At 38.7% G+C, this 12080-nt stretch overlaps 1 protein-coding gene across 2 annotated transcripts; it reads right to left on the bottom strand.

Annotated features, from left to right (window-relative positions):
• Nucleotides 1–475: 475 nt before the first annotated feature.
• On the bottom strand, nt 476–7332 carry LOC307003134 (tripartite motif-containing protein 16-like). Of its 2 annotated transcripts, XM_079621258.1 has the most exons (6): nt 6647–7332; nt 5537–5632; nt 5218–5451; nt 2680–2839; nt 1435–1482; nt 476–1207 (listed from the first exon to the last, which is right to left on the bottom strand). In XM_079621258.1, the coding sequence occupies exons 1-6, from the start codon at nt 7217–7219 to the stop codon at nt 636–638; spliced, it is 1683 nt and encodes a 560-aa protein (XP_079477384.1). In that variant the 5' UTR covers nt 7220–7332; the 3' UTR covers nt 476–635. The 2 variants fall into 2 exon arrangements, with proteins under 2 accessions (XP_079477384.1, XP_079477385.1); XM_079621259.1 differs by lacking the exon at nt 1435–1482.
• Nucleotides 7333–12080: the final 4748 nt, after the last annotated feature.

The following is a 12080-nucleotide window of genomic DNA, read 5'->3' as shown; positions in this document are numbered from 1 at the left end:
ACTTCTCCATATCTGGACAGAACTATTTTACATCAACAACTTTATCAAACGTTGTGAAAGTCTTTAATTTCTCCTAAAGAGTTCATGATTTCCCTTGAGACCCAATATCTGAGATCTCAGAAAGTGCTTCTTCATCCCTCATCACACACACAATTATAGACACACACACACACACACACACAATTATAGACACACACACACACACAATTATAGACACACACACACAAGTATAGACAGACACACACACACACACACACTACATTTTAAATAAGAGTCTCTGAAATCTCACTGTTACTTTTTTCAATATTCAAAACCACACTATCCTCAATCTGTTATTTTGTTTGTTTAATAATTTCAAATGAAAGGTGCTTTTAATAGTAATATTACAATTATTATGTGTCACTACAATAAAAACTAAATGAATATGATTTCCATCAATACAATTATAGCTTAATAAACACACACACACACGCCATTCTTACTGAAGGATTTAATACACACATTTATTCTGTTATTTCTGTGGCAGAAGTTACGCTATATTAAAGAAATGTAATAAGAGTCTCTGTAATATCTCACTGTTACTGGTTTATCGAGCAGCTCAAAGTATTCTGGGTAAAATCTCTACAATCTGTTCATCAACACAGTTTCACTGATGATCCAGGATAAACCAGAAACCCAGGATAGAGCGGCTGAGTGAATGTGGTCTGGACTGTGTGGATGAGGCTCATTGTGTCAGAGACGCTGTAGAAGGACAGAGTTCCTGCACTGTGATCCACACACACTCCTATTCTTCTGTCATCCACACACACTCCTATTCTTCTGTCATCCACACACACTCCTATTCTTCTGCTGGTGGGCTTTACAGGGAGATCAGTGTGTTTGTTATTGTGTCTGAATGTGTAACTGGAGGAAGAGCAGAGCAAACTCCAGGATTGATCATTACGTCCAAACACACACTCATCACCCCATCCCTTCCTGCTGATGCTCTTATATGACACTGATATAAACACATATTCACCACTGCACTCAATCTCCCAGTAACAGCGTCCACACACACTCTCTCTACACAACACCTGATAATGATCAAATCTGTCTGGATGATCAGGATACGGCTGGTGTGTGTGAGTGTTAGTAATAACTCTGTTCCTCTCAGACAGACGGAGGAGTTTATGCACTGTGTTCAGATCCAGAGTCAGCTGATGAGAATCTGATGGAGAGAAAACACATCAGAAACAGGAATTATGAATCTGTCTGATCTTTTAATGTATCTGAACAATGTATCATCAGTGTCTCAGTCCAGCTGATCAGATATCCTGTGCAAATCATCATTTACATTATTAATTATAAAACTCTTCTATCAGGATTTATTTCTCCTTCTACAGGAAGAACATGAACACACTCAGGAGTTTTTCTGCTGGTTTTCTAGAGACTCACATTGTAGGAAGTCGTTCCTGGTCTTGGGATTCATGTTGGTGAATGTGACTGTGGAAATAAACATGAACATGTGAAGAGAAATGACAAGATACAATACATTCATTTCTGAGATATTTATAATATGATGCTCAATGATATTAGATGATGGACTCATTTCTGAATAATCTCCTCCATCATGTTTATATAAAAGACGACCAGTTATTAATAAACTGAGACGCATTTAACCTTCATATGCTCTTAGTTTCCTGTTTACACTCAGTGTGACCCCAACATTTATAGAGTGATTGCAAATATATAAAAAATATTTTTTATAAATAAATACATTTTAATAATACACATAATATATATATTTTTTGTTTACTTCTCATCTATACAGTAATGCTGTGTTTAGTAATAAAGTACTTTTGTACCTATTTACCACACAATTCCTCAACTATACCATTAGCTTGCATGTAAAATATAAATTTTTATGACAAAAAAATACTTAAATGATGATCTAAAGTTGTGTCTGGATATGGATCTGGGTGTTGGGTGTATAATTCTGCCGTCTGTCGGTTAAAGAAAATCCTAAAGGAATTATAATTTAATAAAGAAATAGTTTTGTGCATAAACACTCAGCAGAGGGCGATAGAGATCCGTTCATTTACTGGATGTGGCCGACCGCTCATATCATCATTTGTGTAATACATTTTGTGAATTTATATATGTATAAAAATTATAAAAGACATTAAAAATAAATATTCTTTCAAATAGTATAATTTTTAAAGTTTTCGATGCGTTTTGAAGTGTCTTTTTTCTCTCTACAAAATACAAAATGTACAAAATTGTACAGAACAATGCCACATAATAAACACAGAAGGACAAGACTTTAGAGTCAGATTGTAGTTGCATATTATTTATTTTAATGAACCAAATGTAAAAAAAAAAAAAACATTTGTGTGTGTGTGTGTGTGTGTGTGTGTGTGTGTGTGTGTGTGTGTGTGTGTGTATTAGGTCTCACCAGTATAGATAGATAATTTAGAAAAAGTCACAAAATTTGAATCCACTGAGATGAAGGGAACCATGTTTTTTTAATTAAAGAAAAGTCGATCGGGATCATACTGACCCCAAAGCAAAAATGAGGGTTAAGGACATTTTTGTGAAAATAGACGTTTTATAAATTGAAGGAACATTTCATAAACTGTTGTACGTTCATATTTGGGATGTTTCTACACATGTCTGTATAAACGAGGCGCAGGACTTTACCTCCGTCTGAGATCTTCTTGATCTCCTCTTTGCAGAAATCCTCCAGTTTGTCTCTTAGCTGACGGACAGATTCTCTCACGCCATCAAAAGAGGAGAGAGAACTGAAGGAAACGTCGGGTTCGTCTGTAGATTCAGGAGGTGCTGAGAGAGACTGGAAACTCTACAGAAAACAGAAATCATAACTCATCATCTCCACACTTCAGCCAATAACTGCACTATATCAGATCTGAGCGGCTCTTGTGGACTCGACTTCTCTTCAGTGACTCGCTTCAGTCCAGCACTTTCACACACTCAGATCATTCTTCTCATATTCAGCATTTAATGCTACACACTCTAGTATTTCACACTGATATATAATATAATAATATATAATATAATATAAGAAATAATACAATTATTTTAAAATTGTAATTAAAATAATTATTTTAATTAAATAAATGTATTACAATTTAGTCAAAATTTATATTAAATGCAATTAGCTAATATTTAGAGAACTTTTTAACCCACTTAACTAGGTTTTAAGTATATTTAAACGTAATTTCAGAATTACTTCTATTGTCTTTGAAATATGGTTAGTTTTCTGGATGAACTGACACACATAAACAGAAAACTCACACAAAAACTCGTTGATACTATATACTTGGTATATCAATTAGCCTGTTGAACATGAATTAGTTCTGGTTGACGTTTTGTGCTCGGTTAGGATTATTCCTTTGTTAATAAAGTCTTTTGTATCAATCTTCTTCGTCTTGTGGTTAAGTGCACATTTAAGGCTAAGCTTTAATGAGGTTGGTGCCCTCTGCTGGACATTTAATTTGTTGCACTTTAGAATATACGTATTATCTCTGTCTGAATCACCTGACTATCATTGCTGCAATTTCATTGGTTTAGATCGGGAGAACTGAATGTCAATAAAAAGTGTTCATGGGGAATTTAATGTTAAATCCCTGGGGAATTTAACATTAAATATTGACTCAATGTTCCTTCTGGTTTCTTCTGTCTTCATGAAATCAGTGAACTTGATGGTATCAATATCCAGATTTTTCATGCTCTTTTTAATTAAATCTTTTATTTCTACAAAAATATTTTAAGTAATTGTCTCCAATTTTGGGTCAGGTGATCTTTAAAGCTGATAAGATTGATTTTTATGTTGATAACCTGTTTACCTGTATGAATTTGCCCACACCCACTAAACATCAGACGTCTATTGGACAGGCAGATCATGTCTATATTGCGTCAGTCGGTCCAAGACCAATTTTTGACCTTTATGCAACGTGCCATCTAGGTCTGCTATTTGGACATCTAACCATGACCCCACCTGGACGTCAATATAATGTTCAATATTTGAACGCCGGAATAGGTAATTTTCTGGATGTTATGTGGACGTCTAAGACAGGTGCAGGAAATTGACATGATCTAGGTTTGCAAAGTTACCTCCAAATGAGGTCTTTTCTACGTCATGTTTGGAAGTCAGATTTTGGTTCCCTGAAGGTGCAGACTGTGATGCCATGTAGACGTCTGAGACAGGTGCAGGAAATTGACATGATCTAGCCCACTAAACATTGGATGTCGGATAGACGTGCAGATCATGTCATATTGGGTCCGTCGGTCCATGACCAATTCTGGACATCTATTCAACGTCCAAACTAGGTCCACAATTTGGACGTCCGACCATGACCCAACTTGGACGTCATATTGACATTCAACATTTGACCTTTGAAATCTATTGACGTCTATGACAGGTGCAGGAAATTTACATGATTAATATATAATATTTTTTTATTTACAAATATCAACATTGTTGTTATCAACATGATTAATACATATGAATACAGATTATTAATAATTATTTAAGATCGTTTTCCAAAAACTCCATTTGATTGTCTCAGCACCAGCTGATAACTGGAGACGCAGTTTAATATAGTTTTCCTGTCGCTCAACCAGTAGAGCGTTGGTGCTTGCAACGCAAGATCATGGGTTCGATTCCCAGGGAAAGCAAGAACTGATAGGAATATAAATGTGTAATGCAATGTATGTCACTTTGGATAAAAAGCATCTGCCAAATGCATAAATGTAAATACAATGGTACAGAAAACACGTTCTCCACCCTTTTGAAACATGGGACTACAGTTATAGAAGTTGTATAAAAACAACGTAAACATTGTCTAAATTTGATGTTGAAAAGACGTCCACAAACGACCACATTTGGACTATAAATAACCCTTACACGGACGTCCCACGGATGTCAACATTAGATGTGCGGTAGACGTCGAAAAAATACGTTGTCTGGCGTCACAGTCTGCACCCTCCTGATACCGACATAGGACGGACAAGCACACCGTTGAAACTACGTCATCTGGAGGTAACTTTGTGCAGGGGGCAAAGACTCCAGACAGGAAGTGAGGTGTAAACAATGCCTATAAAAACCCAACAAAAGCTGACCTTGGGATCCTTAAAAGTCCTTGTGAAGTTTCAGTGTCACTAACCAGCCAAAAACAACATATGATATATGATCCTGTTCTCCTAGATCTCTGTTACCTGCAGGAACTGGATGTGATGGTGTGTGTGTGAAAGCTGCTCCAGCTCAGCGTCTCTCCTCCTCAGATCATTGATCTCCTGCTCCAGTCGCTCCAGTCGTCCTTCAGCTCGACTCACTGCAGTCTTTTCCTGATCTCTGATCCGCTGTGTCGCCTCAGAGCGGCTTCTCTCAATGGAGCGGATGATCTCAGTGAAGATCTTCTCACTGTCCTCCACTGCTGTGTGTGCAGAGCGCTGTTACACACACATCACAATCACACAGTGAGTTCAGTGAGTCCAAACTGAGACGTCTCACACTTCTCTTCTTCTCCAGACTCACCTTATGAGCCTCCACCTCCTCTCTCAGCTGATGAAGATCTTTCTGTCTCTGCTGGATCCTCTGCCGGATCTTCATCTGCGTCTCCTTCAGCTGTTTCTGGAGGACAAACCAGTGACCGGGAATCACACATAAAACTACTGTCACACAAACATTAAAGTTACATGAATCCAGAGTTGGTGAAGTGGTTAAAGATCTTGCATGGTAAGTTTTCACGTCTGGTTCAAACCACAGATTCATGGTTTCCTGAAATGTCAGCATTATTTCATCAGTAGTTTTATATCATTAGTATCATCATTTACTCCTCAAGTCTCTCCAAACCTGTATGACTTTCTGTCTATTGTGAGACACAACAGAAGATATTTAGAAGAATGTCTCACTGTTTACAGACACCAGATACAATATGGAGACTATTTGTGAATCACAACTTGGCTCTTTTAAAAGTAGCATATTTTGGAAATAATATACTAATATAATTGTGAACTGAACGTAATGTTTTCAGACACATAATTGCATGTTAATTGCTATTAAATAAAAAAAAATTATTATAGTTTAAATTTAAAGTAAATAAGTAAACTTAAGAGTGACATTTTGACCCACTTAAATATAGTATTTATGTATACAATGTAATTTCATAATTCTATTGAGTTAAATTTAAATATTAAATATTATTAAAATCTACTTTAAAATCAAACTTAAGTAAAACTTTTAATTTTACATTATAAAAAGGTGTACTTTATAAAGTGTACTTAAGTGCACTTAAGTGGCCTTTCATTTCATTTAATATTATATTATCTGCAAGTACACTTTTTTAAAATATACTTTTAATTTGAAGTACTCTACAAGTGCATGTCAATACACTTAAGCGTACTTCTTTCTTTAACCACTAGTTGTTTAGATTACTTTTATGCTTTTTCTCTTTTTTTGAGCTTGAAACGTTTTTATTCCATTGACTTTCAATGTATAAACTAAAATATATGAGACATTCTTCAAAATATCATCTTTTATATTCCACAGAAGAATCTGAGTCAAACCGGTTTGGACCAGCATGAGTAAATCAGGAAGTAAAGAAAGACACTTTCATTTCTGTGATCAATCGCTCTCAGTTCATACCTGTGTCTCTGTCCTCTGTGCTGCAGTTGATACAGTTTTGTGGTTTTTATGTTCATACTCTTTACACAACACACAGATGCACTGTTGATCAGTGATACAGAACATTTCTAGCTCTTTATCATGTTTACGGCAGATCATGTCCTGCAGTCGTCCAGTGGCATCGATCACTTTGTGTGGTTTACGAGAGTGAAACTCCTCATGACGGTCAAAATGAGTTTGACAGTAAGACTCCTGACACACCAGACAGGACTTGACGGCTTTGTGTTTTCTTCCAGTACAGACGTCACACTCCACGTCTCCAGCTCCAGCGTAACAGTCATCAGGAAGTTTAGTCTTCTTCAGTTTCTCCACCACTTCAGCCAGCATGGTGTTTTTAGCTAAAGCAGGTCTTGGACTGAAGGTCTGTCTGCACTGAGGGCAGCTGTAGACTCTCTTCTCATCCTCCTGATCCCAGCAGTCTGTAATGCAGATCTTACAGTAACTGTGTCCACAGTGGAGAGTCACTGGTTCCTTCAGGAGATCCAGACACACTGGACACATGAACTCATCCGGAGAAAATCTGGCTTCTGCCATTTTACTGCATGAATACAGCGAGACACAAAACACACAACAGCTCAACGACACTTTAGTTTCTGTTTCCCTGAACTGAGGAGTTGAAATAGTTCCTGCTTCTGTGTTTGAGTGACGTGTGTAAAACAGGAGTGCCTGTAAAGCAGCTTCCTCATTCCTGGTCAAGGAGAGCCACTTTACTGCTGTGTTTATGTGCTCTTCAAGTGGAGTCGAAGACATTGTAATTACGAGTTCATAGTCAAGTCGTCACCTTCATTTATATAGCACTTTTAACAATATAGATTGTTTCAAAGCACCTTTACAGTGATCATAGGAAAAGTAACAGAGATTGTTTTGGCTTTACAGCAGCTCTAGAGTAAAGTTATTGTCCAACTAAAGTTAGTTTTGATTGATTCACTTCTGTCACAACGATCTTTAGTTATTAACTTAGGGGCCGCTAACACGACACTGTTCTAACAGAAAACCCTTAATGCGATCCGGCCGCTCATTTGCACAAAACAGTGCCTGTTGACTCGAGAACGCAAACCATGAAATAGGTTCTAAGGTACAAGCCTTGAAAAATGTATAATACAGAATTTTTTTTATCACTTCCGCGTAGCTACGTTAACTGGAATCATCCCGACAACAAGTACATCAGGATTTATTGGAAGTGTTCCCGGTTCTGGCTGACCTAATCTATGCAGCCTAACATTGAATTATAGAAGTCTATAATGCATTATGTGAATGCTAGGTCAAAGAGATGTGTTTTTAGGTGACAGACTTTAATGCGTTAAGAGCTCGCTCAAGTACTGCGAAGCTAAACCATTTATTGCTTTGTAAGTAATCAGAAATATTTAAAAATTTATACAATGTTTAATAGGCAGCCAATGCAGTGTTGACAGAACCGGGCTAATATGGTCATACTTCCTGGTTCTGGTAAGAACTCGAGCTGCTGCGTTTTGGACCATCTGTAGTTGGTTTATTAAGCGTGCAGGGCAACCACCCAGTAGAACATTACAATAATCTAGCCTTGATGTCATGAACGCATGAACTAACTGTTCCGCATTTGTCATTGAGAGCATATGACATTATTTAGATATATTTTTAAGATGGAAAATGCAGTTTTACAGATACTAGACACGTGACTTTCAAATGAAAGATTAGTATCAAAGAGCACACCCAGGTTCCTAACCGACGACGAAGACTTAACAGAGAAGCCATCAAGTGTTAGACAGTATTCTAGGTTAGTATGTGAGGAAGTTTTTTGTCCAATACTTAGAATATCTGTTTTTTCAGAATAAAGTATTCAGAATCCAGTTTTTTATATCAGCTATGCATTCCGTTCATTTTGTGAATTGGTAAGTTTCGCCAGGGCGTGAAGAAATATAGAGCTTAGTATCATCGGCATAACAGTGAAAACAGTGAATGCCATGCTTGCTAATGATATCTCCCAAGGGTAGCATGTACAGAGTGAACAGCAACGGTCTTAGCACTGAGCCTTGTGGTACGCCATACTGAACTTTTGATTGATATGAAATCTCTTCATTTACTGCTACAAACTGATAACGGTCAGATAAGTATGATTTAAACCATGCTAATGCAATTCCAAGGCTAACATAATTTTCAAGTCTATTTAAAAGAATGTTGTGGTCAATGGTATCAAAGGCAGCACTAAGATCAAGTAACACTAATAGAGAGATAAAACCACAATCGGATGATAAGAGCAAATCATTTGGGACTCTGATGAGAGCTGTCTCAGTACTATGATTCTGTCACGACACGCATACAAAAAGGGTGATAGTCCAAGTGCAGTTGTATTGGGTAATCCGTAATCATAAATCCAGGAACAGGAAAAAGGTCAAGGTCCATGTAAGCAGTCAACATATCTCTGTACCATGTAAAACAAGAAATAAACATTTAACCAAACCAAGACTGACTCTGGGAAGCGGGTGACAACATACAAGGATTCCAGAACAAGTGATTAAACAGACAGGGTATAAATAGACAGACACTAACAAGGTGAGTGGGAACAGCTGAGTGTGATAATGAATAATGAGTCTGACAAGGGTGGTGGGGATTGTAGTCCAAAAGTGACTGACACCTGTGGGGGAAGGTATCCTCGCAGATACCAGTTCTTTCAAAAAAAAAAGGCCCATAGCTGTCAGGATACTGCCTTTTCTAGTATCTTTGACAGAAAATCAGCCTGTAATTGACTAGTTCTGTAGGATTAAATTCCATTTTTTTAACAAGCGGTATAATCATAGCCTGCTTAAACATTTTTGGTACGTATCTTAATTGCAAAGATGAATTAATGACATTAAGAAGAGGATCTATGACCTCTGGAAGCATCTCTTTTTATTAGCTTAGTCTAATAGGGTCTAACATACATGTTGTCGGTGAAGGATAACAAATTTTAAGAATCTATTTCATTTTAGGTTTAACTGATGATTATTGAGTTTCCAGCAGTAGATTCCGGCAAGACTTGTAAATGAGTCAAATCATTGAGATCTCTCACCTTTTGTCTTTAATGGCTCTGGGATGGCCCTTGGAACCGGAGTTCCTGGCCAGAATCAGCATATGAATAGTTATGCTGATTCCTAGCTCAGACGTTGAAGCATCAAGATGATTGGATTAGCTGATTGGTTCTGGAGCAATCCAGATGCAATACAGGTTGTTCACTAGAAAGAATCAACTCCTCCCTGCTGTCGCTCCACCCCCAGAAGTCTCCACCTCCATGTAATCCCTCCCCCTTGGAATGTATACATTTCAATGTAAACTGCTTTACAGTTAGACTGATTTTGGAACCCGCAGCCGTGCTCAATAAATAACAACTTCTGAACGCGATCCCAACTGTCTCACTGGTCCTTGCTTCGATGAAAGAAAAACTTTACAACATCGGTTTAGATGATTTAACGAGTTTATAAAAATCTTCCTCTCCTATAGCAATGAATAAATCAAAATTTTCCTCAGGGAGACTACAATGCACTGCCTGATACAATACTGTAGTAGACGGTTCCATAGTTATAATTTTCTCCCTGATATTATCCATCTTGTAAGTAAAGTAGTTCATAAAGTCACTACTGCTGTGCTGCTTGGAAACGTCTGGGGTTGAAGCTTTAATTTTTGTTAATTTAGCCACTGTTTCAAATAAATACCTTTGTTTATTTTCTTCTAATAGGGTTGAAATATAAGCAGATCTAGCAGCTTTTAAAGCCTCCCTGTACGCAATCGTGCTCTCTTTCCACGAAATACGAAATACCTCCAGTTTTGTTTTCTTCCAGTTGCGCTCCATTTTTCTGTCTGCTCTCTTAAGGGCCCGAGTGTGCTCGGTGTACCACGGCGTTGTACTATTTTCTGTAATCTTCTTTACGCGCAAAGGAGCAACTGTGTCTAAAGTGCTGGAAAAGAGAGTCAAAAGTTTCTGTCGCAATATCGAGTTTGTCATGGATTCACCCAACGACACACCCCAACCAGCTTCAACCCAACACACCTGGTCCCGATCGCAATCACCGGAGTTCTGAGTGACTACACCTGCACCTCATCACTTCATTCATCACACCAGCTCTGCATATAAACCCCAGTCAGCCTACAGCTCATTGTCAGGTCTCGTCGTTTGACGCCAGTGACTCCCCGGTTCCTAACACTTCTGTCTGGTTCCAGGATACCCTTCGCAAGTATTATACTTCTACACTAACCTCTCTGTGTGTGTATTCCAAGCAGCCTCTGTGTGCGGTGGTTCACCGGGATTCTCCAATACCGCCTCTCCGTGTATTCCAGTATTCTTCTCGGATCTCTAACCAGGACTCCAGTAGTCTGATATTCCATATCTCAGAGACAGTATCCATTCTCAGCTCCCATTCCAAGCTACATCAGTTCCAGTATTCAACCTGCGTTCCCTGTGTGGATCTTGAAGCCCTTCCTGTATTCAGGAGTTGCATACAGTGTCTAAATAAAACCTGTTAACATCATTCTCTGTGTCCTCATCCTTGCAGTAGTTTGACAGAAGACCTGACCACACACCATGCAAGCTTCCTCGGCTTCTGAGATCTCCGCTGCATCCACCGAAGTCTCTCGGGACGACGCCGCACACGCTGCCGCCGCACACCAGCCAATTATGGATGCCACAGCATACGCCGCTGCTAATGCAGCCGTCGCACCGCAACAACCACTTCAAGAAACCCTCACGGAATTCAGTCACGCTCTTCAAAACTACCGACCTGCCTCAGTAAGTCCCATGGCCAAACCAGCTTCATATTCGGGCGAGGAGGAGTGCAATGGATTTCTTCTACAGTGCAAACTCTACTTGGAGGTAAACGCTGTTCAGTTTATTTCTGAAAAAGCCAAAATTGCTTTTATAATTTCTCTGCTCTCGGGTCGAGCGTTGAACTGGGCTCAAGCTCTCTGGGAATCCAATGCACCCGCAATACAGTCTGTGAATGGATTCTTTGAACATTTTCACACTGTTTTCGCTCAAACTTCTAGTGCCATCTCAGTTCATGATTAGCTGTTTCGCCTACGACAAGGCACCTCCTCTGTTCCAGATTACGCTTTGAAGTTTCGGACGATCGCGGCAAGCAGCGGATGGAACGAAATCGCTTTGATGACCGCTTATTGTCAAAGACTCAATTCAGATGTCGGTTTACAATTGGCTATCTATGATGACTCCATCGGGATTGAAAAACTCATCCAACGTTCGATTCTCATAGCCCAACATCGCACTGCATGTTTATTTAATTCCCCTGCACGCCCTCCTCACGTCTCCTCAGTACCTGAGCCTATGGAAGTCGATACAGGACGTCTAACTACATCTGAACGTAACCGACGTCATACCAATAACCTATGTCTCTACTGTGGAGCTTCTGGACATTATCGTGTCGAATGTCCC

Source organism: Phoxinus phoxinus (genome assembly GCF_949152265.1).
Source record: "Phoxinus phoxinus genome assembly, chromosome: 1".
NCBI lineage: Eukaryota > Metazoa > Chordata > Actinopteri > Cypriniformes > Leuciscidae > Phoxinus > Phoxinus phoxinus.
Note: the sequence above shows the minus strand (reverse complement) of the source record. Positions and strands in the feature narration are given on the sequence as shown.

What these genes read in the sequence shown, in the direction of transcription:
- LOC307003134 (XM_079621258.1), bottom strand. Translation starts at nt 7,219, where the DNA reads ATGGCAGAAGCCAGATTTTCTCCGGATGAGTTCATGTGTCCAGTGTGT. An exon ending in AGGAGGTGGAGGCTCATAAG is followed by an intron (nt 5,452 to 5,536) that starts GTGAGTCTGGAG and finishes TGTGTGTAACAG; the next exon opens with CGCTCTGCACACACAGCAGT. An exon ending in CAAGAAGATCTCAGACGGAG is followed by an intron (nt 1,483 to 2,679) that starts GTAAAGTCCTGC and finishes TTATTTCCACAG; the next exon opens with TCACATTCACCAACATGAAT.